The sequence below is a fragment of the Nerophis ophidion genome, linkage group LG14, assembly GCF_033978795.1.
Source record: "Nerophis ophidion isolate RoL-2023_Sa linkage group LG14, RoL_Noph_v1.0, whole genome shotgun sequence".
NCBI classification, from domain to species: Eukaryota; Metazoa; Chordata; class Actinopteri; order Syngnathiformes; family Syngnathidae; genus Nerophis; species Nerophis ophidion.
In genome coordinates this window covers 23,654,929-23,674,782 of record NC_084624.1, presented here as the reverse complement: position 1 = coordinate 23,674,782, position 19,854 = coordinate 23,654,929, and the positions used below count along the sequence as shown (strand labels likewise).

General features: G+C 43.6%; 2 protein-coding genes across 3 annotated transcripts in view; one reads left to right on the top strand and one right to left on the bottom strand.

Annotated features, from left to right (window-relative positions):
• vwa5b2 (von Willebrand factor A domain containing 5B2) overlaps positions 1-19,854 on the top strand; it is a 129,406-nt gene that overhangs the window by 36,847 nt on the left and 72,705 nt on the right. Inside the window, exons 2-3 of the mRNA XM_061920170.1 lie at positions 2,142-2,213; positions 12,993-13,206. The gene's annotated coding sequence lies outside the window, so the exon portion shown is untranslated. The remainder of the gene's footprint in view (positions 1-2,141; positions 2,214-12,992; positions 13,207-19,854) is intronic.
• Positions 3,663-13,375, bottom strand: prss56 (serine protease 56). Of its 2 annotated transcripts, none has more exons than XM_061920174.1 (14): positions 13,014-13,375; positions 12,067-12,225; positions 11,715-11,969; positions 11,400-11,589; positions 11,210-11,318; positions 10,483-10,639; positions 10,264-10,406; positions 10,034-10,193; positions 9,764-9,952; positions 8,549-8,740; positions 8,216-8,418; positions 7,324-7,846; positions 7,142-7,248; positions 3,663-4,182 (listed from the first exon to the last, which is right to left on the bottom strand). In XM_061920174.1, exons 1-14 carry the CDS (start codon positions 13,261-13,263, stop codon positions 4,009-4,011), a joined length of 2,811 nt encoding a protein of 936 aa, XP_061776158.1. In that variant the 5' UTR covers positions 13,264-13,375; the 3' UTR covers positions 3,663-4,008. The 2 variants fall into 2 exon arrangements, with proteins under 2 accessions (XP_061776158.1, XP_061776159.1); XM_061920175.1 differs by having other exon boundaries at positions 11,802-11,969; positions 13,014-13,374.

Genomic DNA, 19,854 nt, shown 5'->3' with positions numbered 1-19,854 from the left:
TTCGAAACGATTCTGGACCACCGTCCGCCGCCTCAGGAAGGGGAAGCAGTGCACTATCAACACCGTGTATGGTGCGGATGGTGTTCTGCTGACCTCAACTGCGGATGTTGTGGATAGGTGGAAGGAATACTTCGAAGACCTCCTCAATCCCACCAACACGTCTTCCTATGATGAAGCAGTGCCTGGGGAATCTGTGGTGGACTCTCCTATTTCTGGGGCTGAGGTCGCTGAGGTAGTTAAAAAGCTCCTCGGTGGCAAGGCCCCGGGGGTGGACGAGATCCGCCCGGAGTTCCTTAAGGCTCTGGATGCTGTGGTGCTGTCTTGGTTGACAAGACTCTGCAGTATCGCGTGGACATCGGGGGCGGTACCTGTGGATTGGCAGACTGGGGTGGTGGTTCCTCTCTTTAAGAAGGGGGACCGGAGGGTGTGTTCCAACTATCGTGGGATCACACTCCTCAGCCTTCCCGGTAAGGTTTATTCAGGTGTACTGGAGAGGAGGCTACGCCGGATAGTCGAACCTCGGATTCAGGAGGAACAGTGTGGTTTTCGTCCTGGTCGTGGAACTGTGGACCAGCTCTATACTCTCCACAGGGTTCTTGAGGGTGCATGGGAGTTTGCCCAACGAGTCTACATGTGCTTTGTGGACTTGGAGAAGGCATTCGACCTTGTCCCTCGGGAAGTCCTGTGTGGAGTGCTCAGAGAGTATGGAGTATCGGACTGTCTTATTGTGGCGGTCCGCTCCCTGTACGATCAGTGCCAGAGCTTGGTCCGCATTGCCGGCAGTAAGTCGAACACATTTCCAGTGAGAGTTGGACTCCGCCAAGGCTGTCCTTTGTCACCGATTCTGTTCATAACTTTTATGGACAGAATTTCTAGGCGCAGTCAAGGCGTTGAGGGGTTCCGGTTTGGTGACCGCAGGATTAGGTCTCTGCTTTTTGCAGATGATGTGGTCCTGATGGCTTCATCTGACCGGGATCTTCAGCTCTTATTGGATCGGTTTGCAGCCGAGTGAGAAGCGACCGGAATGAGAATCAGCACCTCCAAGTCTGAGTCCATGGTTCTCGCCCGGAAAAGGGTGGAATGCCATCTCCGGGTTGGGGAGGAGACACTGCCCCAAGTGGAGGAGTTCAAGTACCTAGGAGTCTTGTTCACGAGTGAGGGAAGAGTGGATCGTGAGATCGACAGGCGGATCGGTGCGGCGTCTTCAGTAATGCGGACGTTGTACCGATCCGTTGTGGTGAAGAAGGAGCTGAGCCGGAAGGCAAAGCTCTCAATTTACCGGTCGATCTACGTCCCCATCCTCACCTATGGTCATGAGCTTTGGGTCATGACCGAAATGATAAGATCACGGGTACAAGCGGCCGAAATGAGTTTCCTCAGCCGTGTTGCGGGGCTCTCCCTTAGAAATAGGGTGAGAAGCTCTGCCATTCGGGAGGAACTCAAAGTAAAGCCGCTGCTCCTTCACATCGAGAGGAGCCAGATGAGGTGGTTCGGGCATCTGGTCAGGATGCCACCCGAACGCCTCCCTAGGGAGGTGCTTAGGGCACGTCCAACCGGTAGGAGGCCACGGGGAAGACCCAGGACACGTTGGGAAGACTATGTCTCCCGGCTGGCCTGGGAACGCCTCTGGATCCCCCGGGAAGAGCTAGACGAAGTGGCTGGGGAAAGGGAAGTCTGGGTTTCCCTGCTTAGGTTGTTGCCCCCGCGACCCGACCTCGGATAAGTGGAAGAAGATGATGAAGACATTGACGATAAAGTTCGGAACTTTTGGTCGCTAATAGAAAAGCCCTGCCTTTACCGGAAGTCGCAGACGATGACGTCACCCGTTGAGGGCTCCTCACATCCTCACATTGTTTTTAATGGGACCCTCCAACAAAAAGAGCTATTCGGGCCGAGAAAACGACAATTTCCCCATTAATTTGAGTGAGGATGAAAGATTCGTGTTTAAGGATATTGATAGCGACGAACTAGAAAAAATAAAAAATCAAGTTAAAAAAAAAACGCGATTGCTTTGGGAGCGTTTCAGATGATTTTAGACACATTTACTAGGATAATTCTGGGAAATCCCTTATCTTTCTAATGTGTTGCTAGTGTTTTAGTGAGTTTAATAGTACCTGATATTCGGAAGTGTGTGTCCACAGGGTGTCTTGAGGCCAGTGTCTGATGGAAGTCGACGGCAGCTGTATGGATGGCACAAGTTCAGCTGATCTCCGGTAAGTTGCGACTTTTTACCACAATTTTCTCACCAAAAACTGCTGGTTGACATTTGGTCCGGAATCCATGTTCACTTGACCGCTCTGATCCATAGTAAAGCTTCACCTGCGGGAATTTTAAACAAGGAATCACCGTGTGTTTGTTTGGCTAAAGGCTAAAGCTTCCCAACTCCATCTTTCTACTTTGACTTCTCCATTATTAATTGAACAAATTGCAAAAGATTCAGCAACACAGATCTCCAAAATACTGTGTAATTATGCGGTTAAAGCAGACGACTTTTAGCTGTGTGTGTGCGCAGCGCTAGTATTTCCTTACAGTCCGTGACGTCACGCGTACACGTCATCATTCCGCGACGTTTTCAACAAGAAACTCCCGGGAAATTTAAAATTGCAATTTAATAAACTAAAAAGGCCGTATTGGCATGTGTTGCAATGTTAATATTTCATCATTGATATATAAACTATCAGACTGCGTGGTCGGTAGTAGTGGGTTTCAGTAGGCCTTTAAGTTTCCAGTGATTTTACCTTTAATAAGATGTATATATACATACATCTATCTATCTCTCTCTCTATATATATATATATCAGTACAAGCCAAAATTTTGGACACACTTTCTCATTCACAACACATCTGATGGCCCAAACCCCATTGATAAAGGAAAGAAATTCCACTTAATCAACCCTGATAAGGCACACCTGTGAAGTGAAAACCATTTCATGTGACTACTTGAAGCTTATCGAGAGAATACCAAGAAGTAGCTAAAAACACTGAAAACTGGGGACGGACATTAGCTGCTAACTAGCTTGCCATGTCTTGAAGCACCTCTTCCTGAGGGTGTTTCAGTGTTATAACTTCACCTTTATCTTTACTTTTTAGACTAAAATGCGTCCATTCTCCCTTTTCTGTCTACTCACTGTCTGCTTGTAAGTACACCGTGTGTGTGCACTGCCGAACATGGTCCTCTGCTTGTAAAACCAGGAATGTCACGACGTGACGACGACATGCTGTTATGCCCGGGAACCGGTACTTTTCAAACAAAGTATGGTACCGTTTTTTATTCAAAAGTACCGCGATACTATAGTAGTACCGGTATACCATACAATCTCCAAGTACATGAAATTGTATTGTTTGCAAACGTCGTGTAGCATGTGGCATTTGAATCGTGGATCATTCCCAAAGTATTGCTATTTACCGGTTAATAAGGGAGCATAATGAAATGTCAATATCATTTGGGGGTTTTGTTATCATTCCCCATCCTGGAATAAGGAGGGTAGACGGGACACAGCAGCTGCCCTGTTGATGGGAAAGCTTACTCTTGATGGTTGCAGGAGGGGATTCTATGTGTGGTCCCAGCTCTGGCATACCAGCACTCAGCTACAGGAGGCAATTTGTAGTCCATGGAGAGTCGCAAACCCCCATCCCGTTTGCTCCGAAATGACACACCCCAGCAGGAATAACAGTTTTATTATTATATGGATTTTCTTTTACAAAAATACAAAAATACAAATAAATATGGTATGAATAAAATAAATCTTCACAAGAGGCTCAACCTTTGCAAAGGACAGTATGAATAACTTATTTGTACAGTGTCATAAATTAGACTTAATTTTGATGTATTCAGTTTTTGGGTCTCTCGAAGGGAGACTGAATCCTCTTCACAACAAAGTCCCACAGAATAGTGTTCAGGTGTGCGTCTGCAGCGCCATGACAAGGTTCCTCCATGAGGTCTTGTGTCCACGGTCTTTCATCTGAGCCCACATCTCCTCAGTGTTTCCCCTGGCGGTTCCATCCAAGTCACGTCTTGAGGGCCTCCAGCGCCGAGGAAAGGATCCTTGGCACACTGCGATAGAACGATTCATTTCCCAGGCCTACCAGACCGTAGAAAGTCAGAGGACGTCCTCCCACAATAACTCTGACTCGCGCTTGGTAAAGTCCTCGATTGTTCTTGGAGCTCAGATCAACTAAAACCTGGATACAAGAAAAACAAAAACAATGTAACCATTATTACAGGGTTTCTTAACCTTTTCCACCTGCAGTCCCAACTTTTTCACTACAGAAGTGCCCGGGGTCCACTCAAATATAAACATTGAATTAGTAATCTCACTCTGGATTATCGTTGTCCCGATACCAATATTTTGGCACCGGTACCAAATGCTCGATACTTTGTAATAATTTTCTAAATAAAGGGGACCACAAAAATGGCATTATTGGCTTTTTAACAAACAGATCTTAGATTAAACATATGTTTATTATTGCAATTTAGTCCTTAAATAACTTTATTGCTGCCATTTGCATTTCCTAACTCCCTCAAATTTAACTGTAATGTTTGAAAACACAGTTTGAACTACACAAAATGAGTATTGGTCCATGTCAGGCAACATTTCTTATGTACAAACAAAGGGTACTGGTACCGGTACCAAAATGTATTTCGATACTTTTGTAAATAAAGGGGACCACAAAAAATGGCATTACTGGCTTTATTTTACAAAAAACTCTTACAGTACATTAAGCATGTTTATTATTGCAATTTTGTCCTTAAATAAAATAGTGAACATACAAGACAACTTGTCTTTTAGTAGTAAGTAAACAAACAAAGGCTCCTAATTAGTCTGCTGATGTATGCAGTAACATAGTGTGTCATTTAACATTCTATTATTTTGTCTACATTATGAAGGACAAGCTGTAAAAATAAATTATTAATCCACTTGTTCATTTGCTGTTAATACCGGCTTACTTTTTCTTTTAACATTTTCTATCTACGCTTTTGTTAAAATGTAATAATCACTTATTCTTCTGTTGTTTGATACTTTACATTAGTTTTGGATAATACCACAAATTTAGGTATCGATCCGATATCAAGTAGTTACAGGATCATACATTGATCATATTCAAAGTCCTCATGTGTCCAGGGACGTATTTCCTGAGTTTATATACATAATATAAAAAAATGGGACCCATTGCCTCCCTGCTTGACACTCAGCATCATGGGTTGGAATTGGGGGTTAAATCACCATAAATGATTCCCGGGCGCGGCACCGCTGCTGCCCACTGCTCCTCTCACTTCCCAGGGTGTGATCAAGGGAATGGGTCAAATGTAGAGGACAAATTTCACCACACCTAGTGTGTGTGTGACAATCATTGGTACTTTAACTTAACTTTAATAATTTTAAAAAAGGAAAAAAGATTTTGTGAGGATAAAAAATATTGATGTAATCATAGTAGTATCGCCTAGGTACACTATTGTACTTGGTATCATTACAGTGGATGTCAGGTGTCGATCCACCCATGGCATTTGTTTACATTGTGACGCCGGTGAGCTATTGTATCCTCCTACGGTGTGTAGTGAAGTATGTCTAGCTATTCCTCGTCCTGCAGTGAAATGGTACGGTTAAGAAACATACTTTATTTGTCGGCATGGAGGCGAGGATGAGTGATTTAGAAGTAGCTAAAACACTGCAGATTGCGGATGGACATTAGCCGCTAACTTGCTAGCCATGTTTTAAAGCACTTCTTCCTGAGGGTGTTTCAGTGTTATAACTTCACCTTTATTGTTAGTTTTTCAGCCAAAATGCGTCCATTCTTCCTTTTCTGTCTACACACTGTGTCTGCTTGTAATGTGTGTGCTGCCGAACATGCTCCTCCGCTCGTAAAAACAGCAATGTCATGACGTGACGGCTATACTTGCCAAACTTGAGACCTCCAAATTCGGGAAGTGGGCGGGGTTGGGGTTTGGTGGTAGCGTGGGTGTATATTGTAGCGTCATGGAAGAGTTAGTGCTGCAAGGGGGACTGGGTATTTGTTCTGTTGTGTTTATGTTGTGTTGCGGTGCGGATGTTCTCCCGAAATGTGTTTGTCATTTTTGTTTGGTGTGGGTTCACAGTGTGGCGCATATTTGTAACATTGTTAAAGTTGTTTATACGGCCACCCTCTGTGTGACCAGTATGGCTGTTGATCAAGTATGCTTGCATTTACTTATGAGTGTCTGTAAAAGCCGCATATATTATGTGACTGGGCTGACACGCTTTTTGTATGGAGGAAAAGTGGACGTGACGACAGGTTGTAGAGGACGCTAAAGGCTGTGCTTTTAAGGCACGCCCCCAATATTGTTGTCCGGGTGGAAATCGGGAGAAATTTGGGAGAATGGTTGCCCCAGGAGATTTTTGGGAGGGGCACTGAAATTTGGGAGTCTCCTAGAAAAATCAGGAGGGTTAGCAAATAATGGTGATGGCGCTCCGTCATGCACGTTAAAAAATAAAAAAAAATAAAAAATTGGGAAGCCATCCATCCATTTTCTACCGCTTGTCCTTTTCGGAGTGGCGGGGGGTGCTGAAGCCTATTTCAGCCGCATTTGGGGCGGAAGGCAGGGTACACCCTAAACAAGTCGCCAACTCATTGTAGGGCCAACACAGATGGACAGAACCCGTACTTTTCAAACAGAGAATAGTACCATGTTTGATTCATTAGTACCGCAATACTATACCAGTACCAGTATACCGTACAACCCTACTCTGGATTAAACAATTATGTCTATTACCTACGACAGCATTTTTAATCACAAAGATTATTATCAAGGCTTAGGTCAGGCTGATTACAAAATAAATACTAATCAAATATACTGCAAAAGACGGGACTCATCAGAACGGATGAAAATAAATGTACATACAATTATGCAGTGCTAAAATAAATAAATTCTAACTATATAAATAATAAATAATGTTTTTCACATAAACTGTCAAACTATCAGGGCAAATAAAAATAGAGCTTCACCACTTAAGTCATAATTTTTGCGTTTAAGAAACGCTTCTATGACTTTAGCTCCAGACTTCAGTTTGTTTGATATATACTGCCACAAGTGGTGGAAAAGTGTATGACAATTGAGTACTGTTGCAGCTCATAGCTGGACCTTGTCATTGTGAAGGATGATTACCTCTTGGAAATTCATGCGGAGGCTGCTGTTTGGGATATTTAACACCCAGCGGTATGAGTCTCTCACTTGGCTGACTTGCTGCGAAGTCTCTCGAATGCCAGGACAAACTAGGAGGACACACATTTTAGGTGATCAGCTGCCAACAAAACATCGTATGATGGCAGAGAAGGATTCATGCATACCTTTCCCACCAGACCCAGGTGTCTGTCCCTTATAAAGGAGGCTTCTTCTTTTCCTGTGGCGACCGAAAGGATTGCTGGCATGTAATGTCTGTCTGGGTTGAGACGTCGTCTTTGTGAGGTCTGCTGTAGTCGGTGGTTGAATTGTTGTTGACTGCCTTTGAGCAGGGGATTCTGAAGCCTTTAATTCTCCAAGATCAGTGCCATCAGAAGTATCTTGAGGTCCACTTTGTGTCTCATCACCGGTCATAGTCCTACTTGGCATCCTTAATTTATCAATTTCAGTCATCAGGGTTGGCAAAAGTGACCAAGTTTCCTGGGATTTCCAGGAGGGAGAGGGACCGGTGCTGACTTGTTGCCTCACGGAAGGAGTCGGATTAGGAGGAGGGTTGGAAGAATTCTCCTGGAGGAAGGATAGGTCCAAGTGGAGGATGGGGGGAGCAGCTTTAGAGTCCAGTTTGGAGTGCAACACTGAGATAATATCTCGGTATTCTTTCTCAAGTTGAAGAACCGAGTTGTCCCCTGTCTGGAAGTAACATGCATGAATTAGTATTAAAACATAGATACACACCTGATAAAAAATCTTACAGCAATTGTAGATTCCTACTAAGACAATGTTTGTATTGTGTTCCAAAGACTTGGAGGTCAACGTCCTGCTGCCGTGCAATGCATTGTGGGCTATTGACGTCAGAGGGTTATGTTGCCTTGCTAGTTTGCATGCAAACACTTGGAGAATGCCACACTGTGTTACCAGAGCACAGGACACATTGTGAAATCTCCCGTATAAGCTTAGAGAAGGAAGACTTTGGAAGACAATAAAACAAGATGGCACAAGATTCTTTAAGGTCAGCAAAACTAACTAACTGTCACCAGGTCAGGAAAATAATCTTGGTACCTGTAAAAAAAGGTTTTCCTCCTCTCTGGGCGTCGAAGAAGAGATGTCTGTCAATGTCTTGTTGGTTTCTTTCTCCATGTCCTCAGAAATGTTTACCAGGTACTTCTCCCAGTCCTCCACCAAGGGGCCTAAGTCTCTGAACAAAGGTGGAGGAAGTGGAGGAGAACCATCCTCCTCCGGTGTCACAGTGCCACCTAGCTGCTCTGCAAAGAATAAAACACTTGTTGCAGCTATTCTTTTTTAAATCACCCAGCTCACATGGTAAAAATGGCTATCGATTCCCAGCTTTTAGGGATGATCGTGTCGATCCGTCAAGTACAGTACAGTACGTACCTGTAATCTGTACACGGTCGTGGTCCCCAGCCGCATCCCTCCTGTCTCTGGTGTGAGTGAAAGCAGTGTTGTGAATGTGCTCCACCAGTTGAGGAAGAGTCTGGGTGAAGAAAGTTAGATCCACTCTATCCCGGATGTAGTCCTCGGCCCTCTGGAGTAGGTCCAGGAGGTTCTGCAGGAAGGAACGCAGCTCTGGATAGAAAATGATGAATGAAACATCAGAAAAACCGCAAACATAAGAGTTGGTTGTCCAGTGGGTATTACAAAACCCTAAACCAGTGAAATTGGTACGTTGTGTAAATGGTAAATAAAAACAGAATACAATGATTTGCAAATCCTTTTTAACGTATATTCAATTGAAAAGACTGCAAAGACAAGATAAATTTAATGTTCAAACAGAGAAACCTTTTTATTTTTTGCAAATATTAGCTCATTTGGAATTTGATGCTTGCAACATGTTTAGAAAAAGCTGGCACAAGTGGCAAAAAGACAGAGAACATTGAGGAATGCTCATCAAACACTTATTTGGAACATCCCACAGGTGAAGAGGCTAATTGGGAAGAGGTGGGTGCCATGATTGGGTATAAAAGCAGCTTCCATGAAATGCTCAGTAATTCACAAACCAGGATGGGGCGAGGGTCACCACTTTGTGAACAAATGTGTGAGAAAATTGTCCTGCTTAAGAACAACATTTCTCAAGAATGTAGGGATTTCACTATGTAAGGTCCATAATATCATCTACAACTACAGTTGGTCGCTACATCTGTGAGTGCAAGTTAAAACTCTACTATGCAAAGTAAAAGCCATTTATCAACAACACCCAAAAACGCTGCCGGCCTCCCTCGGCCCGAGCTCATCTCAGATGGACTGATGCAAAGCGGAAAAGTGTTCTGTGTTCTTCTAAATTAATGATTATTTGCAAAAAATATATATAATTTCTCAATTGGAACATTAAATATCTTGTCTTTGCAGTCTATTCAATTAAATATAAGTTGAAAAGGATTTGCAAATCCTTGTATTCTGTTTTTATTTACCATTTACACAACATGCTAACGTCACAGGTTTTGGGTTTTGTATTTTGATTGTGCTTTTTTATAGGATCTCATTGGATATTAGAAGTGTTTGCTTAGTGTACAAGCCAGCTTCATTTGGCATCATCAAAAATAGATGCAGCAGGGTCCTGATTGCAGATTTTTAAAAGAATGTTTTACGTACGACATTTCTTGAAGCGGATAAGACATTTGTCCTCGGCCATTCGGCTGCAAGCGCTTGTGGACTGGCCAGGAGGGCAGGTGAGGGTGTAGAAGCGGCACAGAGTGCTGAACTCTGATCTTTGCTCCTCCTCTGTCATCTCTGTAGTCCTTAGAAGCTCCGGACATGTTGGCTCCCGACTGCCAGATGACTCTGAGATGTCGTCAATACAGATGGTATTAATGATTATAAAAGTCATGTGTTGGATTGCATTTTTGTCTAAATGTCACTCACTCTGGATCTCGGCCTGAATCCAGTCAGAAAAAGCAGACACACGGGTATAAACTCCGGGCTTTCCCTTCTCGCCGCATCCGTCTCCCCAGGATGTAATTCCATGGAGCTGGAAGCGACCTGAAAGTCTGTCTTGGTAGATCAGCGGGCCTCCAGAGTCCCCCTACAGAAGACGATCAAAGAAAACAATGGAGTTCTATAAGGTTGACTCTATGATCAGTTGTGGATAATACCTGACAGGAGTCAATTCCTCCTGAGAGATAGCCAGCACACAGCATGGTGTTGGTGACCAGTTCTTTGCCAAGTGCGTTCTTACAAGTGGTCTGAGGCAGTAAAGGCACCTTGGCCTCCATCACTACATCAGCAGATGGGCCATCTGCAACAGGAATAACCCAAGGGAGTCAAGACGATAGAAAAGGTCTAACATTTTCAAAGTAAGAGTGTGAAGTCACCTTCATAGAGAGACCCCCAGCCTGCCACCAGACAAGGACTGCCAGTTGGAGGCTCCATCCCATAAGGCAGACACACGGGGGTGACACGGTCAGACAGGACTACTGGGTATGTTAGCTCCACCAGGGCTATGTCATTGTTGAACGTCTTTGGATTGAACTGTAAAACATGTAATAAGTTTTTACTGATATCTTGACTGAGATACTAGTTGGCTAAAGGGGTGTTCACACATTGGATGGTGTGACCCGACGATAACGGTAAGCCTTTTCCACAGCACTAACACATATTGGCGTGGTAGGACCACGGATCTCCCCAAAAAGCGCCGGAGTCCTCCACCCTCTACTCTGCATCAAAAGCAGTGCCTATGTGTAGTTCCTTGATAAGCCCATTATGCTGTAGTTACCGTGTAAGCGTTGCAAAGGTCTGGGAGGATGTGACTGGTGGATTATGGCGGTGTTAACACGGTATTATCACAGAGCTCACGGTGCAAATAAGGCGGTTGCGGTTCTTTGCAACGTGAAAGGTTTTTTGAAAACTTTCCATTTTAAACTGCCAAGACTACCCTCGCGGTTCTCAGGATTCATGGCGAATGAGTGACCAGGTTTTGTGTTCGGTGTTACCACTATCTTGCCAAACCGCCACGAGCCGCCATCTAACCTGGCAATGTGTGAAGGCCCTTCAACCAAAGCGCCTGCTGCATTTCACTTAGAGATAGGTTCGCAAATGTACCTTTGGATGAGGGATGATGCGGTTGACTTTGAGTATCTGCTCATCTGGGTCAGTCTTGGTGATGTCAAACTCCCCCACCACGGCTGACCAGTAGCTTTCACTGCGACTCCTGCAGTGTGAGCAAAGAATCAAGGTGTTCATGTAAAAACTGAACAAAAAATGTTGCCTTTACAATGATAAAAATACTTACCCGGCAAAACAGTGTGCTGCAGTGACCACCCAGGAACTTTCCACCAGAACTCCTCCACACATCAGGCCACCATCGAGCTGCAGATTGACCAACCAGGGCCAGCTGCCTGGTGGAGCAGGGGATCCACCCACAATCCTGGAACGAGGCCGGGTCATGTTGTGTGCTGATGATGACCTCTGACCACACACGGCTGCGGGTGTGGACACAAATCGATTATCAGTTATATATTTTTTTAGACACAATGATCTTTAAGACATTTGAGCCTCTTAGGATAATCTGCAAGAGTTTTTTTGCAGGAAATATGTATTCCCTCACCCTGCACATGCGTCTGAGTGGCGGGTTCCAGGTTCTGCATTGTGTTAAGCAAGCTGCACTGGAGGACACGAGCACTGCAACTCTCACCCATGATTCTGATGCAGCTCTCTTTGTCCAAGTTTCCGGCTTGACAGCGGTGTTGGTAGAAACCGCAGGCCTGGCTCAAAGCCCAACTCCGCTCTGCTTCGTCTTGAAGCTTCTGGGCCTTGCTGATGATGTCGCAGCTGGGTTCTGATAAGGCATTGGAAGGGGCAGCTGGGGTAGAAGAAAATTTGCAGAGCGAGGAATAAGCATTCATTGATAGTTTGACGGAAGAACTTTGGTTGACAAAGGCAAGGTGAATGGAGCTTACAGCAGGAATCAGAGGGCTGTCCACAGTCTTGAAACAGGCAGGGAGTGCAGCCTCTGCAGCCTGCCTCCGCCCGACTTCTCTCAGATGATGCTCGGTCGAGAGCAGAAAGGGCACTGGTCATGGCTGCTTCTAGAACCACAGTACCACGATCGGACAGAGCTACAGAGGACACAAGGAGCAAACTAAGCATTAAGGATAAGAAGTGCAGGAGGCTGACCTCAAATACGCAGAAATATCAAGTACTTCAAATATTTTATTGTTCTGAAAGGTGTTAGTTTGTGACCAACACGCAGGATTTTGTGTTAAGTTTAATGGAATTAGATTTACTTCTCTGGATGCCCTGTTGGAGCGTGTTGGGCAAACTAGCTCACACTGAATGCTCTGCGGATGCTTTCTACAGACACACTTCAATCAGGCCGCCAACCCTGCCGCCCCCCCTCTGTGCCGCTCAACATCACAGAACTGGACACTAACAAAAAGAGATGCTGATTGAAGTACTTAATTAGAGGGCCCGGGCTAAGCGGGAAGGCAAAGGCTGGCAGGGTATGGATGGACAAACCCAGGGGGCATGGACAGGCGGACCGCAGTGGAGGCTTGGACCTCACAAATGGGTAGTTTTAAACCTGTACAACTTTATCTTTTACTGTGTGCTTCTAGATTGCAGAAGTTGTGCATCACTTGATTCTTGCAACATTGAGGGCATATCTTAAATAGTATTCGGTTTCAGTTCGGTTCAAGGTTTAGTGCTGTATGAGGAGCCTGACTCTAAACCTGCTTCATGTGTAATTAGCTTTCATTTCAATTTGATTTGACTTTTTACTGGAACAATTACACAAAGTTATATCGATATAGACCGGCAACAATGTTGTATATATTTAAGAACTGCTTGGCTGTATCTGATAATCATTTTTTTCTGTTTTTTACAGCTGTCAAAGCTGAGTACTTACCTTTAAGTGCACTTTGGGGCATCCTGTAGACTTCTCTGCCTGCCGGAGCTGCCAGTAAGCAGTCCAGGCCCGTGAACAGCAGCGATACCAGCACCAGCATCGTGTCAGGGCATGGGGTGTCCAGTGGCCACAGCCGGGAGACACTTGTTGAAGAGAATGCAGAGACGATGCACTCTGGCCTGATGGCGTCCAGGTTGGTGTCTCTGCAAAAGCTTTCTCCCTCCTCCTGACTGTCTGTGATGCAGTGCATCTGTCTGTAAATTGAGGTAGAGGAACAATAAGTGTCTCCTTAGTGCTCCCGGGTATAAATGGCGTCTCCAGGGGAACACCAGCATGGGGGAGGAGAGGAAATGAGGGCGGGAGAGATGCTCCCATGCAGGGCCAATACACAAACAGATGAATTCATTAAGACTGTGACAGCAAATCAGGAGCAACTTGCCAAGGCTGGACATCACAAAGCGGTTTGGGTCTGTGAAAGGAGACACATGGGGAAGGGAGGGCGGGGGGGAAAAGGCGGGCTGATTGGCTGGGCGACAGGCGAGGGGGTGTTGTTTGAATGAATTAATAGGAGAGGAAGAGGGAGAAAGTTAGACAGATAAGGATATGGTCTGATGTGAAGGCGGAGGGGAGGAATGTGACGGGATGCGGCGTGAGCCCAGGGGGGCGGGGAGAGACAGTGAGAGAGGGAAGTGTCTGCTATTCTCCGTGCCTCTCAAAGAGGGCATTGTCCCTCTGAGGACGCCCGCATCAAAGGCGTCCCCCGGGCATCAATTGGCTGCCGCCTCCATTGATCACTTACACTCTTTTATTCCCCCCATTAAAATATTGTCAGTTCACATCACTTTTGTCTTTCTCTGCTGAACTCTGCTTTTGTTACATAAAAAATACGGTACATGAGTACTCAGGGACATGAAGTGGGAGATGTGTTGTCGTTGCGTGCAATGATCAGCAGCTATTTCCAAACCAGAATTTTCCGACCACATGTATCAAAATGTGAGCTGTTGTTAATGTGTTGGTTAGTTGCACAAAAGGGGTTCAGATATTTCAAACTCCTCAATACGATGCATTGCATTTCTACGCCAGTACAAAATAACATGACGTTTGTAAAAGCAGGTTTCATTGGAAATCAGGCGTACCAAACATTGCATTACTTTGGCAGGGATGTGTTTGAGTGGAATCTCAGCAAATACAAACTGAAAAGAAGTAAAGCTTATTTGTATTCAATACCAGCATAAAACGATGCTGTCTCTACATTTGGGTATTAAAAAAAATCACAGACAACAAATACCGTATTTTTCGGACTACAAGGCGCACCTAAAATCCTTTCATTTTCTCAAAACTCGACAGTGCGCCTTATAACCCGGTGCGCCTAATGTACGGCATGATTGTGGTTGTGCTGACCAACCTCGAACCAATTTTATTTGGTACATGGTGTAATGATAAGAGTGACCAGTAGATGGCAGTAGATGCACGCGCATCATCTTCATCTTCCGCTGTTGCCATTTCTAAAATAAAGTAGTTTAAAACTCTTACGTATATCTGTCGGTAAAATTACCAGGAAAGCACTAAAACATACCGGTGTAGTGAGTTTACATTATTCAGCCAAGGAAGATTACTTGTTAGAGAGTTCTAGTTGGACAGTTTTTCACAGGACACATTTCCGGTGTTGTTTTTGCACTCGTGAGCCATGGATGGAGAGATGCTGCTCCGTTATTGATTGAAGTAAAGTCTGAATGTGATTAAAACAGATAGCTCCATCTTTTCACACTTCTTCCACTCCCGTCCTTGCACGCTACACCGCTACAACAAAAATGACGGAGAGAAGACGCTGCCAAAAGGTGAGCCACGTAAATAAGACCGCCTACATAACGGCGCATCCTCAAGGGACTGTCAGAAAGCGACTTGAAAATGGTCTGTAAAACATCTATGCAACATTTTGACCAAAGAATAACCATTACATGTTATGTAGACCAGTGGTCCCCAACCACCGGGACGCAGAATAATTTTTTATTAAAAAAAAATAATAATAATAATAATAATTTTTATTTTTTATTTTTTATTAAATCAATCAATCAATCAATGTTTACTTATATAGCCCTAAATCATTAGTGTCTCAAAGGGCTGCACAAACCACTACGACATCCTCGGTAGGCCCACATAAGGGCAAGGAAAACTCACACCCAGTGGGACATCGGTGACAATAATGACCCAGTGGGACGTCAGTGACAATGATGACTATGAGAACCTTGGAGAGGAGGAAAGCAAAATCAACATAAAAAACACAATATACACTTACAATTAGTGCAAAAACCACAAAAACCTCCCATTTTCTTGACAAAAACGTCCCTTTTTTATGACAAAGAAAAAAAACAAAAAAAAAAGGACTCCGGTAACTTAGAGTCAAAATACTGGATGGATCTTTACAAAACATCATGTAACAAAACACTTTGTTTGAGCTTAGAGGTGCAAAGATGAGCAGCAAAAGGGAGAATAAGGATGATTTGAAAAAATGTACAACATTTAAGATCCCTTTTAAAAGTGTGTTGTGTGTTGGGTCGCACTGTGAACCCAGCCCCCTCCATGCACTCGTGCAGCACAATGGAGATGTGAGAGTGGGAACAAGCATGGGACAAACAGGCAGCGGCGCTTTTTCGTTTCTTCCCTCCCCTCCTGTCTTTTTCGCTTTGATGTCCTTTGATTCTTTTGCTTCCTGTTTGTTCGTCCTGCTCAACATCAAGCGTACAGCGGCCATGCCATAGTTTCCCAACGTGTCCCCTTTTCTGCTGGAGATGTTCCTACATGGAACATTTCTTGTCATTTAAGGCACACTGTTATTCACACATGGATCTACATATCTGGAAATCCGTTTAAGCACTATACCTCACAGCCATGATGTCAGGACATCAAATCATTTTTGTGCAACTCGCACTTCATACAACACTATAATGTAACAGTAGAAGGATGCGGGGTCGCCATGGCAATAAAAGATGTCATTCCCCTCTTTTTTTTTTTTTCACAATGTTTTGTTCCTTGTTCTTCTCATTTTTATTTGTTATCTTGATAATAACATAACAGAGAAACTTCCAAACAGTCTGAATGTATAGTTTGTCTAAAGTTTATATTAAAACTCTCAATATACAATATATTCGCTGTCAAACAACATCATGTATCCATAGAAATTAAGGTTATATATAATTGTATAAGTTTATTAATGTAACAAATGCTAAACATTAGAAACAGCCGCCAGTATTGTTCAGTGTACAGTAATAAATGAATGAAATACCCCTCTAAAAGTGTCAATCAAGTCTGAGCATTATGTTTGTAGTAACAAAATATTGAAACAAAAGGTATCTTTTTTTAATTTTATTTTATTTTGTCCTGTCCATCTACTCAGGCAAATCGTATAGTTGATGTATATGTCCATATCTGCTGTACAGATTTACTTTACAAAAGAGAAGTGTGGGATACTTATCTTGTGCCTTATTTGTATTTGACTTTATTAAATGTATTTATATTATTGTCTGATGCAGCGGGGCAGGAGTAAGAGGGGATAGAAAGAGAAAAAAGGGAAGACAGAGGGGGAAATTGCGGGGACAACAGAGGAATAAAACAGAGACAACAACAACAACAACAACAACCTAACAGCATCAACAAATAGGATGTGTACAAATATGATAGTAAAAGTGATAGCAAAGAAACAGTTAGTGAAATAAATAATAATAATACAGAAATGACAATGAACATTATTACACTACAAATGGAGCAATACAAATACCAATAGATATAGTGCTATTGATAATGAATAATAACAATAATTACCTCTATTATCAACAACACAAGTGTTCAAATGCAACAATACATATATGTAATGATAAATACAAATACAAAAGAAATCAGATAATTGAAGGAGAAGAAAGAGAAGCGGACTATATTAACCTTGTAGATTGTTATAATAACAATAGGTTAAGCTTTCTCAATGTGTCATGTGTTACCCAGTTTCCCCCAGGGCAACAACGTTTATATATGTTTGATGAAACGTGATTATGTGCATGAGTGTATGTATTTTTTATTGAGATTTTCCAGTCGGAGTCTTAGCAATGGTATACCCTTCTGGTAACCATTTACGGCTAAGGTAATGGAGCATGTAGGGTGAAAACTAATTGCGTGATTATTCTGCGAATAAACATGATTAATCACATAAGTTAATTTGTTATTTTTTTCAGCCGCACTTTAAAGGCAAAATATAGATTTTTATGTATAGAAATACTGCATACAAATGCTACCGTCACCCTTGGGTTGCACAGAAAACCAGCAGTGCCAGCATGAAAATAGGCAACATGAATAACGCCCCGATACTGTGTTCGGTTATGAAACCACTTTTTTCCCCATTGTCTCAGGCGGAAAACAATTGAAATGTAGGTCAGTGGGCTATGCAAGGGAGAAGAAGAGGTTCCCAACATGTGAGCAGACAGACTCTTGAAGCCCTCGACAATAGTCAAGCAGCTCGTCTGCACAAGCCTCATTGTTAGCCATGTTGTTAATTAGATCTATTATCACCTCAACTAGCCCAACTCGTATGAAGATAAAATGTTCACTCTGCTACAACGATGTCGTAGTGAGGATCTGGTTCATATTTTTAAATGCAATCCCAAGTCAGGCACAAATGATGGGCAATTGTCTGTTTTGTAGCATTTGGCTAAATGGAAGCAAAAGCATCAATCAATAAGCCTTTCCCATTCACAGTTATACATCCACATAGCGGGAACTTTGGGCTTGTGTTTCAATCAATCAAAGTTTATTTTTGCAGCCCTTAATCACAAGTGTCTCAAAGGGCTGCACAAGCCACAACAACATCCTCGGCTCAGATCCCACATCAGGGCTAGAAAAAACTCAAACCAATGGGATGACAATGACAAACCTTGGAGGGAGTCCATGTCACCCCCATTTGATCCAGTCTTCATTGCCTTCCAGTCAAATTCAGTTGAAGATTTTCGTGTGTTGCATGGTGGGGCTCCTCAGTACACCACTGACTTGTTATGCCCCTACTCCACAGTTCATGGTGGGGCCCCTCAGTACATCACTGACTTGTTATGCCCCTACTCTTCAGTTGCATGGTGGGGCCCCTCAGTACATCACTGACTTGTTCTGCCCCTACTCTTTAGTTGCATGGTGGGGCCCCTCAGTACATCACTGACTTGTTATGCCCCTACTCCACAGTTCATGGTGGGGCCCCTCAGTACATCACTGACTTGTTATGCCCCTACTCTTCAGTTGCGTGGTGGGGCCCCTCAGTACATCACTGACTTGTTCTTCCCCTACTCTTTAGTTGCATGGTGGGGCCCCTCAGTACATCACTGACTTGTTATGCCCCTACTCTTCAGTTGCATGGTGGGGCCCCTCAGTACATCACTGACTTGTTATTCCCCTACTCTTCAGTTGCATGGTGGGGCCCCTCAGTACATTACTGACTTGTTATGCCCTTACTTTTCAGTTGCATGGTGAGGCCCCTCAGTACTTCGCTGACTTGTTATGCCCCTACTCTTCAGTTGCATGGTGGGGGCCCTCAGTACAATACTGACTTGTTAGGCCCCTACTCTTCAGTTGCATGGTGCGGGCCCCTCAGTACATCACTGACTTGTTATGTCCTTACTTTTCTGTTGCATGGTGGGGCCCCTCAGTACATCGCTGACTTATTATGCCCCTACTCTTCAGTTGCATGGTGGGGCCTCTCAGTACATCACTGACTTGTTATGCCCCTAGTCTTCAGTTGCATGGTGAGGCCCCTCAGTACATCACTGACTTGTTATGCCCCTACTCTTCAGTTGCATGGTGGGGCCCCTCAGTACTTCACTGACTTTTTATGCTCCTACTCTTCAGTTGCATGGTGGGGGCCCTCAGTACATCACTGACTTGTTATGCCCCTATTCTTCAGTTGCATGGTGGGGCCCCTCAGTACATCACTTACTTGTTACGCCCCTACTCTTCAGGGTCTTCTGGCCAGGGTTTTCTTAAGATCCCAAAAACTCATTATAAAACCCTGGTATTCCAGGCTATAGCTCCCAGACTCTGGAACAACTTGCACCAGTCCCTCCGTAATCTTGACTGTGTTGACACTTTTAAGAAACATTTGAAAACTTCTCTTTTCAGTAAAGCTTTTAGTTACTCTACCTTTTAACTATCATTCATAATCACCATTGTACCCTTTTTATATTGTTTTCATTGAATTGTTGTTTTACTTCGCCTATGTTTTGTACAGTGCTTTGTGATTTTATCAGTGAAAAGCGCTTTATAAATAAAATCTACTTACTTACTTACCATAACACAGCACTATATGTCACACATGATGTGGTTTACCTTGGATTAGGCCGCGGAAAATTAAGGCACAGGGACCGCATGCTTTTCAATCTGGCCCAACGGACATTCCAAAATAATTTTTTTAGATCTTTAAAATGGAAAGTGTAGCTGCCATTATTATGTGCACTGCTGTTTTCTAATGACCGTAAGTCTTAAACTATACAAAGTATTTGAATGGTTGGGATCTGCGCTTTTGCATGATATACGACTTACTATTGTAATCTAATTAGTTACTATGGTCATCTAATTAGTTACTCTGGTAATCTAAGTCACAGCAGCTCAGACGAGGCACCAAGCAGTGTGTGTGGGGAGCGTTTCCACAGAGTGTCAGCCTGAAATGCGGGTGACAGGGACAGACGTGGAAGGAGATTTTTACAACAAAGTTCTAAAGCTTTGTGATATATCGGACATATCAGATTGTAGGTTTTTACTCTTTGCGTTCATATCTCACTGTTCGTTGCATTTTTGTTGCATTTTGCTTGTTTGT